General features: G+C 54.1%; 8 protein-coding genes across 8 annotated transcripts; 3 read left to right on the forward strand and 5 right to left on the reverse strand.

Annotated features, from left to right (window-relative positions):
- Positions 1–168: 168 nt before the first annotated feature.
- K489DRAFT_387470 (HET-domain-containing protein) lies at positions 169–2,455 on the forward strand (the record flags this gene model as incomplete). The annotated part of the gene is made up of 2 exons (XM_033606327.1): positions 169–1,032; positions 2,402–2,455. 2 exons carry the CDS (start codon positions 169–171, stop codon positions 2,453–2,455), a joined length of 918 nt encoding a protein of 305 aa, XP_033462593.1.
- A 3,297-nt stretch (positions 2,456–5,752) lies between these two features.
- K489DRAFT_408197 (uncharacterized protein) lies at positions 5,753–7,202 on the forward strand (the record flags this gene model as incomplete). The annotated part of the gene is made up of 3 exons (XM_033607453.1): positions 5,753–5,875; positions 6,060–6,935; positions 7,026–7,202. 3 exons carry the CDS (start codon positions 5,753–5,755, stop codon positions 7,200–7,202), a joined length of 1,176 nt encoding a protein of 391 aa, XP_033462594.1.
- Positions 7,203–7,979: 777 nt separating this feature from the next.
- On the reverse strand, positions 7,980–9,012 carry K489DRAFT_408198 (YjgF-like protein; the record flags this gene model as incomplete). The annotated part of the gene is made up of 4 exons (XM_033607454.1): positions 7,980–8,138; positions 8,217–8,384; positions 8,820–8,833; positions 8,967–9,012. 4 exons carry the CDS (start codon positions 9,010–9,012, stop codon positions 7,980–7,982), a joined length of 387 nt encoding a protein of 128 aa, XP_033462595.1.
- A 1,347-nt stretch (positions 9,013–10,359) lies between these two features.
- K489DRAFT_368698 (uncharacterized protein) lies at positions 10,360–11,184 on the reverse strand (the record flags this gene model as incomplete). Its single annotated transcript, XM_033602974.1, has 1 exon — positions 10,360–11,184. One exon carries the CDS (start codon positions 11,182–11,184, stop codon positions 10,360–10,362), a length of 825 nt encoding a protein of 274 aa, XP_033462596.1.
- A 1,146-nt stretch (positions 11,185–12,330) lies between these two features.
- Positions 12,331–12,997, forward strand: K489DRAFT_161714 (uncharacterized protein). The gene has a single exon (XM_033599300.1). It carries the CDS (start codon positions 12,445–12,447, stop codon positions 12,793–12,795), a length of 351 nt encoding a protein of 116 aa, XP_033462597.1. The 5' UTR covers positions 12,331–12,444; the 3' UTR covers positions 12,796–12,997.
- Positions 12,998–14,007: 1,010 nt separating this feature from the next.
- Positions 14,008–15,942, reverse strand: K489DRAFT_161718 (glycoside hydrolase family 5 protein). Its single transcript, XM_033599301.1, has 5 exons — positions 15,606–15,942; positions 15,446–15,553; positions 14,537–15,385; positions 14,372–14,431; positions 14,008–14,291 (listed from the first exon to the last, which is right to left on the reverse strand). The coding sequence occupies exons 1-5, from the start codon at positions 15,811–15,813 to the stop codon at positions 14,272–14,274; spliced, it is 1,245 nt and encodes a 414-aa protein (XP_033462598.1). The 5' UTR covers positions 15,814–15,942; the 3' UTR covers positions 14,008–14,271.
- Positions 15,943–18,114: 2,172 nt separating this feature from the next.
- On the reverse strand, positions 18,115–19,137 carry K489DRAFT_315505 (Aldo/keto reductase; the record flags this gene model as incomplete). Its single annotated transcript, XM_033601096.1, has 3 exons — positions 18,115–18,501; positions 18,573–18,973; positions 19,047–19,137. The coding sequence occupies 3 exons, from the start codon at positions 19,135–19,137 to the stop codon at positions 18,115–18,117; spliced, it is 879 nt and encodes a 292-aa protein (XP_033462599.1).
- Positions 19,138–19,644: 507 nt separating this feature from the next.
- On the reverse strand, positions 19,645–21,508 carry K489DRAFT_315497 (IMP dehydrogenase; the record flags this gene model as incomplete). Its single annotated transcript, XM_033601095.1, has 2 exons — positions 19,645–20,792; positions 20,980–21,508. The coding sequence occupies 2 exons, from the start codon at positions 21,506–21,508 to the stop codon at positions 19,645–19,647; spliced, it is 1,677 nt and encodes a 558-aa protein (XP_033462600.1).
- Positions 21,509–21,793: the final 285 nt, after the last annotated feature.

Here is a 21,793-nt window from a genome sequence, read left to right on the forward strand (position 1 = left end):
TCGCTTTCGTTATGCGAATTCCTGCTTGTTTTAAAAGCTTCGCAGCTTCAAGTTTGTGGGGTCAACCCATTCTTGCGTGACACAACTCCAAAAGAACACATGCGGTCTGCCCATAGCGAGCTGCTGGATCTGGTTGGAGTCAATTGTCGCACATGCTAATTGAGCGACATGAGGCTTCTGAACGCAAGAAGTTTCAAGATTGAAGAGTTCCACGGCGATGCTGTGCCAGACTACGCCATTCTCTCGCACACATGGGGCCGCGAGGAGATTTCCTTTGCGGACTACCACAACCCGAGATACACCTCGTTATCATGGAATACTCGTCTCAAAGCTGGATGGCGAAAGATCAAGCATGCTTGCGAGGAAGCTTCGCGGCGAAAATTCGATTATGTTTGGATTGATACATGCTGTATCGACAAGACATCCAGCGCCGAGCTTTCGGAAGCGATCAACAGTATGGCGGGATGGTATCGACGGGCTGGAGTCTGCATTGTCTATCTAGTGGATTACGCGCAAGACGAAGAGTCAGGCGTCGTGTTCGATCGATTCAAGAGGTGTCGTTGGTTCACTCGCGGTTGGGCCTTGCAGGAGCTCATATTCCCGAAATTCGTTGAATTCTACGATAGTGAATGGCAACACATCGGAAACAAGCTCGATCTTATGTCGCAGATCAGAGAGATAACCAAGATTGATCAGCGCGTGCTTGTTGATGCTGCGGTGCTTCCTTCGATCTGTGTTGCACGGAAGATGAGTTGGGCTGCCAACCGACAGACGACCAGGACTGAAGACACAGCATATTGTTTGATGGGCATCTTCGACGTCAATATGCCATTACTGTACGGCGAGGGCCGCAAGGCTTTCCAGAGATTGCAAGAGGAGATCCTTAAGAAGTCCAATGATTTCTCAATACTGCTCTGGCATCCGTCTTTGTCGTCGAACGATCGAGAGGAAATAATCACAGAATACGATCACAACCGGTATACGTCGATTCTTGCCGACTCTCCCGCGTGTTTCTCAGCTGGCAGCAGCCTAGTTGTTTACGAAGATGCCGAAAACTTCGAGCTTACAATGAGCAATGCTGGACTACGAATCGTTGCACCCGTCGTAGACATTGGCTCCAAAAAAAGGAACAGCAGTACGATGTTCGTCGTGCTACCTTGTCACTATGAATATGATTACCGCGGACCCGTTGGGATCGAAGTTCATGCCTCGCCAAAGAATGATACGAGTACGAAGAACTCCCCGAACGGCCCTATAGTGGTGACTCGCACGCGAGACAGAAACCACCGCGACCCTTCAGAGGTGATCCATCACCGCATGGCGAGCAAGTTGACCGAAAAGGCAGAAGTCCGAACTCTGCTACTTACAAGTCGCAAACAAACCAACTCTCCACTGTTTGCCTTCCGAGCTGCAATCTTATTGACCACGTATCCAGCGTTCAATCGGGTGTTCAGACTAACGAGCGCCATGCCAAAAGAGAGTTGGAACTCGGCCATAGGAGTCATGCGAATTCCAACAGACTTCGCTGCTGGCGATAATGACAAGGAGCATACGAGCTGCTTCCATTGGAATTGCGAAGATGGACTGACGAGTTTGGAGCTGTACATCTCGGCCACTATGCGGGAGCGGGCAAATACAGTCCATGGTTTCTTCAGCATTGCGATGGGAAGCGATGTATCTCAATCCGCGATGGAACCGTCCTTTCAAAGTAGCCAGCAGGACGCAGGACACAATAGTGCAGTACAGACTTCGCAAGTCTGCGGGGACAGGACCATAGTCCTCTCGTTCAAGACCGACCAAATCATGGGTGATTTGGTCTGCAGAGTGTACGTGGCATTGAACTCCGAGGTTCCAGAGCATCCCGAAGTGTTCTCGGAGGAGGCATTGCTCCAGACAGCAACGCAACTGGATCGTATTGAAATTGACGGATTCATTCGAAAATGAGTCTCGCGCGCGAACGGGGGTGCACTAATCCCACCTCAACTCTTGACCAGAGTCTCGCGTTGCTCGAACGTGCCACATGTTGGGAAGCACATGATCAGTGCCGGTCCCGGGTAGACATGTGTAATCTGTTCGGCTGTAGAGAGCAAAGATATTGCAACTGCGGATCACGACTCGACCTCCAGGACCCTGCGCGGATTGTGATGCACCACCAGATCACATGGTCGCTGATCACCTTGTCACTGTGCAACAGGAGGATCATTGCAAGTTGTTGCCAAGGACGGATCACACGTGGTCCGAGGTCTCTCAGAAGCTGGTGACGACGGCTACCACGACGATCGCAGTGCGTGCCACGTCGAGGACGATGAATGCATGTCAGATGCAGGTAATGCTGGAGCCCATGACTGCAGTTCAGGGACACGTGCGGCTGATCCTTCAATGAAAACTCGCAGTCATCCAGGAATATGCACTCGTTGACTATTATCATGCGATATGTGGGGATCCTTGTCCGTGACTATTGCCTTGTGACTATAGCAGCTGTCGTCTAAGTTGCAGGAAAGCTAAACCGTTGGTCACAATACAAATGTTCGAAGTGACCGGGCTGCAGCCCAGTACTGGGTTGCGCGAGGTCGATCATGTCAGCGACCTCGATAAGTGGGTCGGAGTAGCATGAACGAACGACACCAAGGACAGTATCATTTCAGCCGCGCCAAGGAGTCTTTCGGTTATGCTATTAGCCAAACGAATTGACGAGTGAACTTAACGAGCGCATATCACGGCTATTGTAGGAGGCCGCACTGTGCCGGAGATTAATCTGGAAACCGAATCCACTCTACATAATCGTGGTAGTGAGAGAACCGGCGTGACTCGTTGAGGATTTTCTTGCTAATGATGAGTAGCGCTGGAGGTGCGATGTTGTGAAGTGGGAAAGTCGGTCAATTTAGTGGGGAAACGGCCGAACCAGATCGACCTCGCACCCCCGTCCGGCATAGGCGCACCCCGAATACCGCAAGGAGCTGTTCGCACATGCACGACAACGATCAAAAGAAAGTGGTTGACAGACCGTGGGCTTATAGTGTCTGTCGGCCGAGGTATGCTTGACCATGCGTACATGATGTAGATAGTTAACTTTAAACACTGCGAAACACTGCATTCCACTTGATCGCAGTCGCACCAGATATCCAACATTCGCCACGCCAGGGCCACCAATTTGGCCGCCTGTCTACGCGCCAGGACACCAACATGAAGGCCAGTTTGGAATGTCTTCATCGTTGGCCTTTTTCTCTGAACTGCTTGTTCACTGGCCTAGATAGGGGACAATCTATTAGGAAGCTATACTCGAGGCCGACAGTAGCATATTGCCAACAGCACTGATTCTCAATCTGGCGAAAATTAACGAGATTCAAAGGCTGTGATGAGAATCATCACGAAGTGGAGCACTGACAAGGGAGTGTGTAGTGGATTCGGCACCTTTGCCCTAGTAAACTCGGGCTTGCCGAGGAAGGATCATCGTTGCCGTTGGGGTTGAGAGATAACCGTTGATACTGTACTGTTTCGTGGTAGATACTGTACACATCAATGGCAGCGCTCGCCGGTACAGTGTATTTTAATTACACGATGGACATCAAGGAATAATGACAAATTCATTCGTGCCGAGGAACGCACGTGTGTCGCCCATCGAAACATCATGACTTCTAGACCCCCATTGGCGTAGATCTCGATGGAGAGGTGAGGTTCCTCTGGCGGCGATCGAGGGAGCGCTCGGGTGAACGAAAATAACCAGCCATCGCCATCATTTGCGGACGATTCAGGTGAATGTCATTACTGTAACATTGGCGAGAACCCCAAGATTCACGAGACACCGACCAATCACCATTTACATGGCATGCGACAACCAACAGCCACGCCAGCGATCAAGCTGTCACAAGCATGCCCGTGGTTGCATGATTGACGGGGAAATGATGATGAATGGATGTGGCCGTTCACACAAGCTTGTTGTCATGCTCGCAATTCGAGGTACTAATTAGGATTCGTGCTCTACGCTAATGAGGACATGGACAGTACATCACAGTAGAGAACTGGATTTAAACTGCTGACGACAGGAATGCAAGTGGAGACGGTACGGCAGCTAACGCTGTTCGGCCGCTTGATGGATATTTTTATGCCAACGGATGCTAATTTGGGCATCATCTGCAGATATGCACAGAAACGCCAGCGCGCACGTGTCACTCACCATGTCCTGGACATTGACATGCATACGTCTCTAGACTCTCGTCACGCCCGTGAGGCTCTCTCTATTGGATGTTTTTCTCAATATCAACCAAGGACATGCCATCTTCAACCGTTGGCTTCGCGGTCTCCCATTCGACGCTCAGCCTTCAGCCTTTTGGTGGCCTGCTTGCGCGCTCACCGAAAGTATAGCATCAGGACATCGTGGACTAGGACCGCACACCCTGTCAGACTGAACGTCATCGTCACGATAAACCGTGCCGCACGGAGCGACACGGACGATGGGAGGGTCCCGGTCCCGCTGTAGTGAGTGTACTGAGACCTCCACCGACATCTGCTTTCCTCGCTGGGTTAGCTGGCTCGTTTAGGTCCATCTTTCCTAAGCCTCCAATCCAAGCCCCCTACGGCGCATATTCTTCACGTCAGTATCCCTTCGGCCTTCGGGTCACGATGGCAATATGAGGAAACGATTGGACATGATGGCTTACCATTGACCATTGACGACACGTATGGAATGATCTGTCTGTCGGGTTGTGTCTTCTGCAGAATACGCATTGAGGCCGCAACGTCCTCATGATCAACTCAGTGAAAGTGGTGGTCTCTCAAGTATTCGCCTGACAAGCATAGTCATTCGTCCCATGGACCAACGACCGCACGTCAGGAGTCCGTATATGTCCAGAAATTTTACAGAATCCGCTGGCTGCATCACTCTTCTCCCATGGTGCCGAAGGGATGAACAAGCACTTCATCTGCGAGTCCATGCGCGTCGGTGTGTGTGAGGAATGTCTCATGGTGGTCAGCGAGGAGAAAAGTGAGCAAAACACGAAGAGGACGTGCGCATTCATTGAAGTTGGTGGATCCAAATGAAGCCGGAATCCTGGGCCAAGCCAATATCGTCCAGGTAAAGGAGCTAATTAGCCATATTTACATCCCAAGATGGACAGTCGGCGGCAAAGCAGGTGAGTCAACCAATGACGACGTCGAACGAAAATGGTGTATAAGTGCCTGTCCTTACCCGTGCCGTCCGGGACGCCGTTACCGAGCGGGCCGTCAATTTCTCTCGGACAACCCGTCAAGATTCCCTCCCCGATCTGTGCCACTGCCTCCCTGCTGAACCCAAAATAAGTCAATCCACTGAATACGCAGCGAAGAACCCACAGCGCAACAGGGAGAAGCGAAGACCAATTCGACTAAGCCTCGCCTTTTCCCGCTGAAAATAATCCCCTCGCACACACACACCCTCGCCATGGGCGGAACGGCCTTACATAGCGGCCTGGCGGGCCGACTGAAGTCAAATGCATTCTGTATGCTCGTAGCTCTCATACATATCCCGCCAGGATATCCACCTCTGTCGATGCAATCATATGCTCAACCTTACAAGCAGACCATTGTGACGAATACAATTTCCTTATTCATTTTCCTTTTTCGATCTCTCGATATCAAAGCTTCATTGTCATTCTCTTGAAAAACGACACCATTTCTATTCAACGACATTCGGCTTGATCATAACGTTTCCAGCGAGTGAAAGAATTGATCCGAAGTGCATGGTCGATCGATGTCCTCGACCCTTTCATCGTACAGAATGTCCTCCGGTAGTCCCATGTACCCGTCTTTGACAGGGTCCGTCGAGCCCGCCATGCTGGACAACGCCCAACAACATCATACCGAGGTGGAGAATTCAACATGGTATCCACCAACATCATGCGTATGTCCTACTCTGAGCACAGTTTCTTCTCATTCAGCGAATTCTCGGAAGCGGCCTGGTCAACGCTCTCGAACGGCGATCAGCGTGATCAGACTTGTCTTGCTAAATGACGGAGCTTCCATATCCGTATTTGCGCACAGCTGCTTCAATCGAGAGTTTCGGGGCTGACAAAATCATTCTCCAGTACGATCTCTCCAGTAATGCGCCTTACCTCACCCCGATTCCGACTTCAACGATCGAAGAGCCACCATATCTTCCCATGGCGCGCTCATCGATCCCCAGTATGAACTACGGGAATTATCATCACATCTCCTACCATCATCAGCAAATGACACCGCAGCCGGAGTCCAGTAGATTCCCGGATGTACAGGACGCACATCGACCTCGAAGTAGCATGTCTGTCCAAGACATGGGCGGCAACAGCCTTGCCTGGACGACTTCGGCCGGCCTCGGAATATCTAGCTATTCGACCGCTGGAGAGGTCACATCACTGCCTGCTGCTGGCTACACGCCGAGCCTGCTCAGCAGTTATCCCGAAACCGCATACTACAGCCCGGCGAGCTCACTTGATATCCGACAGCCGCAACCTCGACGATCATACACCAGCATCGCGCCAAATCCCGACAGCAACACACCTTTCCTAACCAGCGTTCCTTCCAACGCTGGGACTCCCCTCTCCAGCTTGAACAAACGCAAACGACACTCGGACGCTGCCCTGATCGACGATCAACAGCGATACCAGCAATCGGCTCCTGCGGACGTGCCGACCCCCGCCTCCCACCACACGCCCAAGCGCACGAAACGATCATCGTCCGTCGACGGCCTCACCGACGAGGAGCGCTTCCTGGTGGGCCTCAAAGAAGAGGAAGGCCTCCCCTGGCGGGAGATCGTAAAGCGTCACTACACCGACCGGGGCGTCACCATCGCCGCCGCGGCGCTCCAGATGCGTTACAAGCGACTCAAGGAGCGCAGCCGGCGATGGGAGGAGAAGGACCTCGCCGCGCTCCGGAAAGCCCACCAGTACTGGGAGACGGAAAAGTGGCACATCATCAGCGAAAAGGTAAGCTCCTCCCCCCCTTTCATCTCCCCGAGCCGACGATCCTTCCCTCGAAGTCCTCCCCATGCTGATCCGTCCCCCGTTCCCCGTCAGATGCGCGAATCCGGCCCCGAGTTCAACTGGAGCGCGCCCGCCTGCAGCCGTAAATGGTCCGAACTCAGCGCCGCCGCCGCCGCCAACAGCCAGGGTCACAACAACGGCACGCCGGTCTCGCTGCCATCCTATTCGAGCCCGCTACAGTCGGCGGCGCATTTCGCCTACCAGACATGAACCCCCAAAAAGTCCACCTCTCTCTCGACACTCGCTCCTCCCCGTACGGCGTCATGATGACCGCCCAACTTTCGCTCGCTGTGTGCTTTGGCCTCGCCCGTCTTCGCCATCGGGCCGATTTCCTGTCGCTTACGATACCCCATTTGCTGTTTGTTTGTTTGTCTTTCATATCCGTTCGAAAACGGAAAGACGATTTGCAATGGCGCAGACGGAGTTTTGCTTTCCTGGAGTTCTCCTTTTGGGGCGCGACAGTTGGAACTGGTTTTCTACGATTCGATTCTTCCTGTCCTCCGCCCAGAGCGGGACGGGATGCGCACTGGCGTTCCTCGGTGTTTTCTTTTATTTCTCTCTCACAGGGATATTGGGGGGGTTTTTTCCCTTTTGGTCGACATGGATGTACGTTTTATATCTACCACACACGATCGCTACAGGCTGGGACTGGGTTTGGGTTGCTTACTCGCTTTTTTTTCCCGGCTGGGACGGAGAGAGACATAGAGCGCGAGCTCGCGGAGTTTTCGGGGTTTTCTTTTTCGGATTGTACATACCTCTGGGAGGAAAAGGCGTTTTACAGGGCAGGACGGATCGAGGGACCGTTTTCGACTACGCATAGATCAGATCGTTTGCGAAACACACACACACACATCCCGGAAGACTGTCTTTCGTTTGATCCGCTTTTTGCTTTCTTCTTTTTCTTCTTCCCCGTGACCGAGTCGTCCCGGAGGAATCGCAGGGGTTTCTAGCTACATGTTGCGTTCTGATTGCCTGGACCGTCGATCTTCAAGCGCTGAGGGCGATGGCCTCGATCTCGACGGGCACGCCTTTGGGCAGCTCCTTGACCGCCACGCAAGAGCGGGCGGGCTTGGTCGCGCCGAAGTACTTGACGTAGACCGAGTTCATCTCGGCGAAGTGGTCCATCGAGTTCAAGAAGATGGTGACCTGGAGGGAACGAAGTGTTCGAGAGGTGGTGAGCTGAGACGCCCAGTGGATGGGGAGAGGGGAGGGCGCGGCACGTACCTTGACCACGCGCTCGAGCGAGCTGCCGGCCGCCTCGAGGATGTGCTTGAGGTTCTCGCAGCAGGCGGCCGTCTTGTCGGCGATGCTGCCCTCGACGAGGTTGCCCGCTGCGTCACAGGGGATCTGGCCGGAGACCCAAATCTGCGAGCCGGCTTGGATGGCTTGGGACTGTGGGGCGCGATGATGCGTGGTCAGATCAAGGTGGTGTACGCGTCTCGGTCGGTTTCATGTGCCGCTTCTGGGGAGTGACATCGGGGCAGGGCCATGATTGGTGTCTGCCGTCCGCGCTCGGCAGGGAGGACGAGGGGTGACGAGGAGATCACCCTGTTCAAGGCCAGGCCTCCCGGCGCGTCATCCTCGAAGAAGCGCATGCCGAGCGGAGAAGCGAGGAATCGCGTCGATCTCGCAAACTCGCTATCGTGCTCTCATCGCTAGGTCCGGAGGTGACAGCCTGATCGGACTCGCAGTAGCTCCTTGGGGGCCAAAACGAATCTCACCCTGGCGTGTTCTCTTGCGTCTTGGCAACAGCGGAGGATGACATGGAGCGACGAGGACGGAAGGAAGAAAAAGCATAACGCATCCATCATGCGGTTTGGGACTTACGTAGGGAGCGACGGCTAGAAGATTTCAAAGAGACGGTGTGGTCAGCCGGCAGGATCGTGGAGCCGAAGCAACGAGACGGTGGAGGACATTGGGAGGCAAGGACGGCGACAAGGACAGTGACAAGGCAGAATAGATCGCGGTGCTTACGTTGGGTCGCCTTGGGCGTGCTGATCTGCTTGATTTCGGTAGACATGGTGCGTGGAGTGGACGGGTTGGTTCCGATGGACACGGTTGACGATGGCGTGCCTGATCGAAAAGAAACAAGAGATGGCTTGTGTGTTGTTGTTATTGGTGACGGGCTCGAATTGATGATGCTTTTCGTTGCTCTCGTGGTGATGAGACGGCGGGCCTGAAGCGACGAGGACAATGTTTTCTGCAGCATGGAATCCCAAAGTGCAGCAGCAATGTTGCTTGCTCTAATGAATTTTTTAGCCGTGCTAGGCGTGCTTGGTGGACTGTGGTGACGATGCTCGGAGCGTGTCAATGGAGGGGACTTCGCTCCCGCAATTTGCTGCCACCGCCGTGGAACTTCGGAGGTGGGGTTCAGGGCAGATTCGCTCGTTGACGACCTGACCACCCCGGACATCGCCGTCAGCGTCGTGGGCCGACGAGCGCATTGCATGCCCACACCATGTACTACTCCTGTATGTGCATGCATGCAGTCAGCCTCCAGGACAGGTGAGCAGCACCACGCGATTGGACATATAACATCTCGAATAGGCCCAAGAGGTGTCCCGTCGAGAACCGTCGCCTTGTAAGGACCGTGAGATTTCTCACATTGCTCCACTCGGCTGCAGCTATGCTTCATCATGCCGGGTGCGATGTCATTCACGGGGCGGGCCTGATGAGTTCTGATACCGAAGGGCAACGGAGACAGGTTGCATGCCAGATCGGAGTGAACTGTGGTACTGTGGCACTTCGTTTTCCCTTCGATCGGTGGAGAGGCGCCGCCGCCTCTAAGCGCAGGTCCGAAGGTTGGTGATGTTGTGGACCGAGAGCGGATGTGGCCTGAGATGGAGACATGACCAGCAACTATGCACTTCACGACTCGGGATACATGTACCGATACTGCTGGAATACACAGCGAGATCCAATATGACTGATGGACGTCCGTAATACCCTATCCAGCACAGTGACACGAGCATCAGATTTCATGTAGGGCCGAAGGGAAGCTACACGAGGATGGAGAGCAACGAACAACGACAAGACAAGACAAGCACAGACGGTGCGAAGAAGGACAGCGATGGAAAAACAAAGATGAAGACGAGAAAACTTTCCAAATTCAATGACGATAAGAGAAAAAACCAAAAAGGGAGGTGCGCTAAAAAGGTGACATCTTTATTACACTCGAACATTTCTTTTCTCGCTTTCCCCGAGGATTTCTCCAGGAAAAGCAGTAAGAATCCCACTTTCTCTATCCAAAGGAATTTTTTCCGCACGCGCGCGCGCCCTACTCAAATCGGAGAGGGAAGAGAGACAGATCCATAGAAACAGAAACAAGTACACCCTCTGAAGTCATGCCCATACGCTGCTGCGTCGCTTACAGAGCCAGGACGGCGACACCGGCGGCGAAGACCAGGCCGGCGAAGCTGGAGGCCATGGTGGCGGCAGCACCGGTCGCGACGACCGGGTTGGTGGTGCGGGTGGCCGGGGCGGACGAGGTGGTGGTGCGGATGCCGGTCGGGGCGGTGGAGTTGCCGGAGATGGCGGCCTGGGTGACCGGGACGACGGTGGTGGTGCCGGCGGAGGGGGTGGTCAGGCTGGCGGAGGAGGTGGTGGCGGAGGAGGTGGTGGCGGGGGAGGAGGAGGTGGTGGTGGTGGTCTCGCTGTCCTCCTCGTCGTCGTCGCTGGCGGTGGTGGTGGGCTTGGCGGCCTTGGTGGTGGTCGCGTAGGAGTCGATGGAGGTCTTTGTGACGGCGGAGGAGGCGGTGGTGGTGGGACCGGCCTGGGTGGCGGTGGCGCCGCCGGTGGAGCCGCTGTTGTCGCTGTTGGAGATGCCGAACTGCGTGCTGTACTGGTAGGCGCCGGTGGACTCGTCGACGAGGAGGATGCCGTAGCCAGTCTTGCCGGGTGCGAGAGAGGCGCTCGGGGTCCACTGGTATGAGCCGGAGTTGTCAATGTGCTCGGCGATGGCGTACTGGGCGATGGCGTTGCTGGCGGGGCCCTTCAGGAAGACGAGGGTGATGGGGCCGGGAGTGGTGGGCTTCCAGGTGATGGTGTATGGCTTGCCGGCGGGGACGGCCTCCTCGAGGCCAGGAGTGAAGATGTCATTGCCGGAGGGGCTGCCCTTGGTCGCAGGAGCAGTGTAGGCGGCCGCGAAGGCTGCGGTGTAGGCGAGGCCGACGGCGACGAACTTGAACAGCATGTCTGCGTGTAATGGGTTTGTTTGTTGGACGATTGAGGAGGAGAAAGTCTGGAAATGCGCGTGAGGCTTCGGAGTGGTGGTGGTGGTTGGACTTGGATTGTTATAGACGAGATGGAAAAGAATGGATCCGGCCGATGGAAGGAATGTCTCGGTTCGGGTGAAGATATAGGAACAAGTGAATGGCAGAAGACCAGATGTCTTCGAAAATACTTTGAGGCGCAGCGACGGATGAGAAAGGACGGCGGTTGCAGAACTGGACTGAGTTGGAAGAGGAAATAGAGAAGAGAGAGTGTGAGTGTCGAGGGACAGAAGACGGACGGATGGGATTCCCACGCGACTGAACAACGGGCGGCGACGAGAGAGAGGCACAGGCGCAAGCGCAGGCAGGGAGAGTAGTGAGAGAGTGTGTGATCAGTGGAGAGAGAGAGAGAGAGAGCGCGAGGAGGTGGTGGTCGCAGTGGTGGTGGTGGTGGTGTGGGTTGGCTGCTGCCGTAGCGTGAATTGTGCCGCAGCAGCAGCAGCAACAGCAGCAGCAGCAAAGCCAAACAGTTCGGATGTAATGAGTGAGTGAGTGAGTGAGTGAGTGACTGCAGTCCAGTAGGTGAGCACTGTAGCACTGTGGCACTGCGCTGTAGCGTAGCAGCAGTGTGTGTGATGGGTGGTTTGTGCACGATTCGGGACCTGCAGGTGGAAAAAGGTGTACTGTAGTAGTGTAGGCTTAATTTCACGCCTGGGCAGGCATGACATTGCATTGCACTCCCGCCTGAGAGTCGCGTGGGTCTAACTAACAATCCCCTCAGCCCACCAGCCCACCAGCCCAACCAGCCCCGGCCAATTGATGGTCCAACGTGACACCTGCCTGCGGTCGGGGGGTTTGACTGTCGCATACTGCTCATCATCATACAACACAACCGTATTAATAGATTCAGGTACATCTCCTAGCACCGACACTACACTATACCACACTACACTACACTACACTACTGTACTGTACTGTACTGTACCCGCAGAGGCCGCTCAGTCGCCGCCGGTCTCGCGCGCTTCATCAGACGCGTCCGGCTCAGGGACGGGACGATCGGTTTCGTCTCGCCTCGTTACGTTTCGTCTCGTTTCGTTCTCCGTTTCGAACGATTGATGGATGTGGAGGTCAGTTTCGAACACGTCTAGCTAGATATATGAACAACTATAACGTCCTTCCTGCCTGCGTCGAGACAGAGAGGGGAAATGTGGAAGGCAGGGATGTGACCAGATGGAGAAACAATGCCGTGCAGTCAGTCATCAGTCATCACTGTCGGTGTGATCCTGTCTGTAGCACCCACCCAGAACATCATTACCCGTGACGGCTGGGTGCGCGGTGCCTGTCACGGCGGTTGGCAGAACAGACAGACAGACACCAACCACACACACAAAATGCCCCGACACATTGTACGGCACGCCATGCGACATCCCGCAGCATGTTCTTTAGTCAGTAATAATTACATGGATGTGACCATGCGGACAACACCGAGAAGAGAGAGGGAAAGAAAAAAAGGGCTGCCTCCCAAGCTTCAAATCTCCGTCCATTCACCATTCACCGATGTTTCCAGAGAATGGCACAGTTTCTGTGGGTGAGGTGGTGTGTGTGTGTGTGTGTGTGTGTGTCACGACTTACGGGGGGAACTGGTTTAGGAGAAGTGGGATTGGATCGCGCACGCCATGCAGGAAGTCCAAATCTCGGCTCAGCCCGCCACTGATCTAGCCACCACCTACACTTCACACACCCTCTCGCGCACCCTCTCTCCCATCCATCCACCCGCATCTCTGCGCACTTGAGGTTTGATTTTACAGCGGGAAATGGAATTAGAAATCGGACCTACCGCGCCGCACGCCATCTTTCACCGGCGTCACTCGCCCATCCATCCCTGGCCGTGCGGTGCGGTGCGGTGCGGGTGCAGTTTATTATTAAACGTGTCGATGCGGATTCCACGGCTTCACGGAGGCGCCTGACTGATCGCGAAATGCGACGTCATCCTGTACATATCGATCTTTTCCGATCCATTATGAGACCTAGTAGTAACGCAGAGGCGGAAGTGCGAGGGGGGGAATTCTCTCTCCTGCGGTATGTATGAGAGACTGTTGATGAAATAGATAATGATCAATCACACCAGCACAGCATCTGGGCTCCGAGCGATCGATGATAAGCGCTAGGCTCCATCCGGGCCCTCCTCGCCATCCCGCCCTGTCCTGCGGACCTATCTATTAGGATATATACCATATGTCGTTCGGTGTTATATCGGGGCGCGTCACAGGTGGGTTGGGTAAGGGTGAACGAAGCATTGCTCTTGTGCTCAAGTTTATAATTAAGAAGGAAAAAAAACCCCTACTAATGTACTGCTGTCCGCGCCCATGCAAATGCAAATGCAGCACCGCCCAAGAAAGAGAGAAAGAAGACGCCTCACTATATCCACGCCGCACGTAGTGGTATGGTATGGTATGGTATGGTATGGCATACGCCGTAGCCGTGCTTCGGAAGGGCGAAATGTCGATTTGGAAAACGAAGGAGATGCTGGCACCAATCATTCACTCCCTCACTCACTCACTCACTCACACCGACAGACAGATAGACAGAAGCATTTCGATGACGACGAAGATATTCCTGGAGCGGAGTCACAGTACATCGCTTTCGCTTCCGATGCTCGCCTACGAAGAGAGAGAAGATAATAATCGTGGCCGCTGGAAGTTGCGCAGATATGGTATACATCCGAGTTATTGAACAAAACTTCGACCTGGGAGATCGCGATATGTGAGGACAAGGAAAAAATTTAATCCTCTCCGTTTCTAAATGTCACATGGGGGTTTTTCTCTATTCTCCCTTCGCACCACCACCACCACCTGTAGTAGTAAGAGATAGATATTCGCAATATGTCCTCCTTCCAAAAAAAAAAGTCGTCGTGAGATATTCGTGTTTCTTTTGTTATTGTTGTTGTTTTCGTCGGTATCATTTTTCGTCGTGAGATTCGTAAAGTTTGGTGAAAGTGAGATGTTCCGGGTGATGAGAAGGAACCTCGTATGTGTGTGTGAAAGGTGCCCTAGCTCGAATTTCGCCTTTTAACCGCAAATGCTTCGGTCTGTCACGAGAGAGATGCGAACGTCAGCGATCCATCCGTGTCCGCAGAGATGGGGAAAATAGTCATCGACGCAAACTCACCGAAAGCATCGAGGGGCTGTGCGATGATGCCGCCCTCAACCAACGCCTTGAAGTCCCATTCTGGAAATCTCAGGTTAGCAGACTGACTCACTGTTATGACGATAGCCGTGTCCCGAAAGAGGCATAGGGATAAGAATAGCAGAGAGAGAGGAAAGAAAGACTCACCAGGAGCGCTCTCCGTCCGCCACGTCCAAAAGATCCACCCGGCCGCCTTCTCAAACCCGACCATCTGCGCCTGGATGTACGAACGAATGTTATTCCGATCCGCCTCACCCAGCCCCTGCACCGTGCCGGTGAATTTGCCATCACACGACCCGACATATGTCGAGCCCTGGCCGTTGTTGTTGTACGTGCCGTCGTAACGGGCCCCGACGCCGCGACCATTCAGCCACTTGGCGCAGTCGGTCTGCGCGCCCGTCCACTCGCCCGCGATGGTCCACTTGTTGTTCGTCGCCATGGACGCGCCGAAGCCGCAGGCCGTGCCGATGTGCTCCTCGATGCCCATGCGCACGGCGTTGTTGTCGAAGATCTCGTAGTGGTGCGTGTCCAGCAGCAGGTTGGCCATGCCGGAGCCCCAGTCGTTCCACGAGTTCACCCCGATGAAGGCGTCGTGGAAGCCGACGGCCTGTGGCGAGTCGCGGAGGTTGCCCCAGCCGTCCATGTAGAATTGTCGGACGACGTTCATGTCCAGGGAGGGACCCATGGGTTCGTTGAGGAGCTCGATGGAGGACAGGGCGGGGTGGGAGGAGAAGTCGTCGCGAAGTTTGTTCAGGGCGGTGATGGTTTGCGCCACGCTGTCACCTTGGGTCCATTGGATGCCGCCACGGCGACCTGAGTTGTCGAATCCGTTCTGGCTGCCAGGTGCGCCGTGCAGGTCCACCATGACTTTGAGGCCGTATTTGTTGGCGTTGTCCAAGGCTCCGCCCAAGTAGTCGTAGGCTCCTTGCACGTAAGGGTCCCCATCCACTGGAGAGATGGACCAGTAACCGATCGGGATACGTACGAAGTTCAAGCCTGCCGCGAATCGCATCAGATCCACGCCTCGACCCCATTCATGTCAACGGGATCTCTTACCATATGCCGCCATGAGGCGGAAATCATCCTCGACGATCCAAGAACTCCAATGCTCTTGAAGTCGTCTTTGCGCTTCGTCTCTGCCCAATGTCTCGCAAAATGTATATTCTAGTCATGGTGAGACTACCGACCTCAAGCATACGGTATCATGGATTCTTACCATCAACCACGTTGTCGGGTGTCGCTTCAAATACGGATGGCGTGATCCATGGCTCGAGGACGAACCAGCCGCCCAAGTTGACGCCGCGAACTTTGGTGTTACCGAAGTCGAATCTTCCACCGCCTTGCCTCCTGCTCACTGCTGGGGCTGCGCTGCCGAAGGAGGCGAACAGGGCAAGGCCCGCGATGGTGAGTTGCTTAAAAGCCATGTTCGATCTTCGATGCCGAGATTAGTGTGTTTCGTCGAGGTTGGTGTAGTCGATGCCGTGTTTCGATGTCGATGTCGCCGAAGCAACAGTATATAAGATGCAATGGTAGTAGTAGTTATATCAAGCTGGAGATATGGCAGTATGCGATACGAGAGTCGATCAGTCTACCAGGACCTGCCGAGCTGTCGTGGATTGAGGAAGTTGAAGGTTGAACAGTATCATTGAACAAATCGAAGAGAGGGAATATATCGAACGACGTTATCTGCACCGATACTTATCCTCGACCGTTGAGCGCGTTGCGGGAGGAGCATGACGGTCGAACGGAGTGATCCCCCTACCTGCAGCATCATCAACATACATGACTCGAGGGTCATCAGTGATCCACTCTACCGGACGGCAGAGACGTGCTGCGTTCTCTGCGCAACCCGACGATCTGCCAGTGACAGGGTCACGGATACTGTGACTGACACGTGAATCAATGATCGTCACTCGTGGTACCCCAAAGAGGACATATGTCATCGAAAGAGAGAAGACGGAAGACACCGAGATCCGGGTACGCCCGGACCCGACCGCGACCAAGTTTCTGGACGATGGGCACCTGCATGCGACCATTTCGGAGAGACAGCTCGTTTGTCGTCGGTGAGAAGACGGAGGAGAACAAGGGCGGGCAACCAGATTACGTCGACGGGTTCGAGTTGAGCCATTGGGGAAACGCTCTGCACGCTGCGGTGGATCTTCCGACACTTGGGCTGCAGGGTTCACTGCGGAGACCACCAAAATCGGTTCGGCTGCGTTTGGTTGCTAGGGCATACCGTTTCATTGGACGCGCGTGAGAGGAAATGGAGACTCACACACACGCATCAACGCACACCAACGCACAAAGGATCCGTCGGCCCTTGGGAGACAGGAATCAGGATATGCAGTTGGTGTTCGGGCCATGATCGGCGGCTTAAACGGTCCCGTGAGACTCGATCAGAATTATGCAGTGGAGTGACTCTACCTGTTTGTCAATGTGTCGGATGTGACGAACGGTCAGCTTTCCTATGTCGGTCGGCATTCTTGTGTTTTGCGAGCGTTGTGCCGGGGAGATTTCCATGTGGTTGGCATAGATTAAACGCTCCAATCTGAATCATTTCCAGCCACCCCAGGAGGTCGGGAAGGGGGTTCACCGTGACCAGGAGGAAGACACTTTCGCTATAGACGACATCTGCAGTACGTATAGCAACGTCCTGTGCAACTCCGAGATCCCGTCTATGTGGGTTAGAGGAGCTGCAGCAGCCAACTCGCCATGGTCCCACGCCGTCAAACACACATATCAGCGACCTTGGGAGATGTGCGCGGTATGTCATCAGTCATGGTTGATGATCGTGTGAGGTATTTCCACGTAGCGCGTGCTCTGTTTGCCTCGGCAGCGGGGCGGAAGTAGGCTCCCTGACTGCCCAGTTGTGCCCGTCTGGAGGAGTAATAATGACGATGTGACGATCAACTAAACCGCTTCATCAGTCATCGCTTCATAGTAATCCATCTTGAGGAAAAAGTCACTAAAAGCCAAGACTAGAGATGCCATTACATCACGCCCAAGCAGTAGAGAACGCCATGTACGTGACCGACCGCGACGATCTTTCCTCCCAAAAGTCGGCGGGCACAGTTAACTGGCTGACCGGTACAAGAGGCCGGGGAGTGGGCTGGAGGAAAATGTGGGGAAAAACGCACGACAAGCGTCGATTTATTCATCTAACATCCGGGGTCATTCTCTGCCACGCATTTTCCTTTTTCGTCGAAAACCCGGCTCTGAATCGAACGAATCGCTTTCCTCCGTGTCGATCTTTTCAACATACATTGGGCGGCCGATCCAATCCGAGGAGCGAGATCTTCATGCCGAGGAACGGCTGGGGTCCGACGAAAAATCTCGAGATGTCACGAGGTTGGTCGATCTCGCTCTGATGAGAGGGCCATTCAGCCGAATGCTAGGCGACGCTTTCTTTCGCCTGGTGACGATGGTCGTGGACGGATCCATGGATGATGATTCTGACATTTGTAAAGCGCTTACCGTGAGAGTTCTCGTGACACGAAAATCGAAGCATGTCATCGCTTCAAGTCGGCTTCCTGACTTCGCCCTTCTCATGCTCACGATGTGTTCAAAGAATAATTCGCAATGACGTCAGTAGGCGGGAAAGGTCAGAAACTCTGGCCCTCGTTGGAGAAGGAGAGCAACACAGCATACTGTAGTATGACATGCCACGGAACAACACATCAACAGTGAACATCGGCACTTGAACAGTTTGCACAGTAAGTTCCCTTTCACGCCTCCAATGGCTCAATCGTTGGGTCCCAAGTACAAGGTTTATACTGTCCCGTCTCCAACACCTCCAAATCCTGCTCGTCGAGCTCGAAATCGAAAATCGCCGCATTCTCCTCGATGCGGCTCAACGTGACGCTCTTCGGCAGAATCACAAAGCCCTGCTGTATGCCCCATCGGAGCAGGATCTGTCCCGGCGTCTTCCCGTGCTTGCCCGCGAGTTTGATCAGCACTTCCTCCTCCATGCGCGTCGCCCGGATCAGTGGCGAGTACGCCTCGAGGACGATGTCGCGTTGTCGGCACCATGAGACGATGTCCGGGCGAGCGAGCCATGGGTGGAGTTCGATCTGGTTGACGCTGAGGATACCAGCTTGGTCGGCGGGCTGCTCCTATTCAGATTGATCATGTCAGACGATTCGAAAGCTAGCATCCTGGGGAACGCGACAGTGCACATGCTTACCTTCTGCCATCGTTCGAGTTCCTCGAGGTGATGAACGCCATAATTACTCACGCCGATACTACGCACTTTGCCCTCGTTCACGGCCTCGACCAGCGCTCTCCAGCCTCCGATGCGCGTTTCTCTGCCTCCATAGGGTGCATGGAGGAGATAGAGATCGATGTAATCTAGGCCGGTCTTGCGTAAAGTCTCGTCGATGCCCTTCTTCGCGTCATCGTACCCTCGTCCCGGGGCGACCTTTGATGTGAAAAAGAGCTGTTCTCGGGGAATGCCACTTTTCAGCATCCCCTTGGCTGTTGGTTCCTCGTTCTTGTAGGCCACAGCTGAATCGACATGGCGATAGCCGGATTTGATAGCGTGATCTGTGACCTGCTCTGCTATAGCCATGGGGGTTTGATAGACACCTGGCATATCAAGGCTCGAATTAGTCTATCGACGTCCATTTCGTCGATGTTCGCGAGGTCGATATCTCCTTACCGAATCCGAGAATCGGCATGTCATATTTCGACTTTAATCGGACTTTGGTGTCGACAGTCAACGGCGCGACCAGTGGTTTTCTTGACTGCATCGTTGTCGATGAGGTTTGCAAGAACCTGCTACACAACGATAATGAATGGACAAAATTTCCAGTTCGAACACTTCCAGGAGTTGTACAAAGTAGCATTGGCATGATGCCTGCACCGCAGTTCGTCATCCCCATCACTGTGACGAGTCAACGTGCACTCCACGGGCACATCATCGCTTAGGGTTGCGTAAGCCCAAGTCGAGGGTTAGCGCATGAACCTTGGAAAGCTTGAATGCTCATGGCACTGCTGCTCACTTCTTTACGAACATCCATGGATTGCAGTGACAGCGAGCCACACTCCTCACGCACAGTTGCCCAAGTTAAAAACTCGGTCAGCGAGCACCTGGGTTTCAGGCTAGACTTTGATCAAATGTGTGAAAATTGGCCTCCGATACCTTTGATTCATAAACATAATCTTCGTTACCAAAATGTCATGCCAGACCCCAACCAGTGCACTGTAAACGCCAAAACAGAATGGGAATAGAACGTCGCATAGGCCGAGGAGCTCGCCTAGCTGTAAAGCTTCTTCTCGACACCGACCATGCCATGCACGTTGCCCTCAGCCTGGGCACTGGCAGTGCGGATCTCAAATCGCACATCACCGTTGCGAACGCCCTGCTGAAGGTCCGACACGCTCTGGATGCCAATGTCCTGTAGGGAGTGCTGCACGCCAGCCATGAGGTAGGGCAGGAATTTGGTCACACTGCCACGGTCCAGTACGGATCCGCTGACGCCCTGCGCAACAAGCAGACGGTCACCTTCGGAGAAGTATCGCGCGGTACCGGCGTTCTTTGCAGTGTTGTTGGCCTTGTCGCCTGCGCCACCGGCCTTCTTGTCCTCCATCGCATCGATGGAACCCATGCCGCGGTAGGTCTTGCGAAGCTGACCGTCAGGACCGACGACGTACGCACCAGGTGACTCGGTGGTCGCGGCGAGCAATCCGCCCATCATGATGGTGCTGGCACCGAGTGCGACTGCCTTGACGATGTGGCCGACATTCTGAATACCACCGTCGGCGATACAAGGGATTCCGAACTTGGCCGCAAACTCCGTGACGTGATATACGGAGGTGGCTTGAGGTCTGCCGACAGCCATGACCTCCTGGGTGATACAAGCTGAACCAGCACCCATTCCAATTCGCAGACCGTCCACCCCCGCAGCGATTAGAGCAGCTGCTTGGTCACGGGTGACCACGTTGCCACCTATGACATCCACAGACGGGAATTGCTGCTTGATCCATCGGATCATGTCCAACTGGTACATCGAGTTGCCCTGGCTCGAGTCGAGGATGACGACGTCAAGGCCGGCTTCGACGAGAGCCGCAAGACGCTCCTTGTCGTTCTCGCGAGTGCCAATGGCAGCAGCAGCCAGTAGCTGCTTAGTGCCCGGAACCTTCGAGGCCAGAGGGTAGTTGAGATTCTTCATCAAATCGCTGCGGCTCAGCAGGCTGACGAGGTTTCCCTGTCCATCCACAATAGGAAGCTTTCCCTTCTTACTCTTACTGAGGATATCGTTGGCGGTTTGAAGATCGGTTCCTTCGCTACCGGTGACTAGATCGGTCGACATGATCTCGGTGACAGGCGAGCTGAGGTTCGAGTGAAACTGAGTGTCTCGCGGGGTGACCATTCCGATGAGCTTGCTGCGGAGCTTGCCGTTTTCTGCGTTCGTCATAGTTAGCTTGAGAAGCCTGCCATGTTCTGGAACGAATGAATGCACGATGGAATTATTTCAGATAAATGAATCTCAACAGTACTCCGAGCACGTTGGCAAGGAGTTTGCGGTTGAACGAAAGTTAATATAAGGTTAAACATCACGAAAATTAAGGAAATTGTAGATGTTCCTTACCAGTGACCGGGAAACCACCGAATCCCCACTTCTCTTTCAAAGCAATGGCTTCGGCAACAGTGGTGTTCGGAGAGATGACGATCGGGTCGGTGATAAAGCCGTTCTCAAAGCGCTTAACTTTCCGGATCATTTCTGCTTGCTCTTCAATCGAGCAGTTGTGGTGAATGACACCAACGCCTCCTAGAAGTGCCATGTGGATCGCCATGTTGGCCTCGGTGACAGTGTCCATGGGCGAAGAAGTGAAAGGCGTCTTGAGAGTGATGTTACGGGTTAGTTTAGAAGTCAGATCAACCTGAGCCGCAGGAAATCCGATGTAACCAGGGAGTAGGAGGAAGTCGTTGTAAGTAAGTCCTCCATTCTTCGTCCCATCCATGAGTTCAGCCACAGAGATACCATCCTTGCTTTTGTAGCCCTTGAGAAGCGTAAGAGCATTTGCAGGACTCTCGTACTGTCCCTCGCCCTGATTCGAGTTCGAGGCCCCGCTCAGCAGCTTCTTGGTCTGCTCGACCACGCCATTAACGCCGTTCATGGTGACAAGAAGATTTGCGGCAGTAAAAGACTATGAGAAATTATTAGCGGGAGTTGACCGTCAATCTCAACTATCGTACTTACCCAAGGGAAGAAAGGAAGAAGAGAAAGAGGAGGATTTCCAAAATTTTCCCTGCACAAGACTGCCTCGCCAGGGACCGTCATCGCTAGCTCGCCCACCGCGCGCCAAGATTTCGACAACGCGACGGGCCGATCGAAGTTCGGAGCGGAATTGTGCCGCGCCCCGTCATTGTTTACTGTGCAACCCGCCGTAAACAGTGGGAGG

Source organism: Dissoconium aciculare (assembly GCF_010015565.1).
Source record: "Dissoconium aciculare CBS 342.82 unplaced genomic scaffold K489scaffold_3, whole genome shotgun sequence".
Lineage (NCBI taxonomy): Eukaryota > Fungi > Ascomycota > Dothideomycetes > Mycosphaerellales > Dissoconiaceae > Dissoconium > Dissoconium aciculare.

Bases quoted from the DNA above. Each gene is read 5' to 3' on its own strand.
- K489DRAFT_161714 (XM_033599300.1), top strand. From the start codon at position 12,445: ATGCCGTGCAGTCAGTCATCAGTCATCACTGTCGGTGTGATCCTGTCT.
- K489DRAFT_161718 (XM_033599301.1), bottom strand. From the start codon at position 15,813: ATGGCTTTTAAGCAACTCACCATCGCGGGCCTTGCCCTGTTCGCCTCC. The intron at 15,386-15,445 runs GTAAGAGATCCC...GATTCGCGGCAG, and splicing joins CCGCCTCATGGCGGCATATG to GCTTGAACTTCGTACGTATC. The intron at 14,292-14,371 runs GTGAGTTTGCGT...CTCTCGTGACAG, and splicing joins ACAGCCCCTCGATGCTTTCG to ACCGAAGCATTTGCGGTTAA.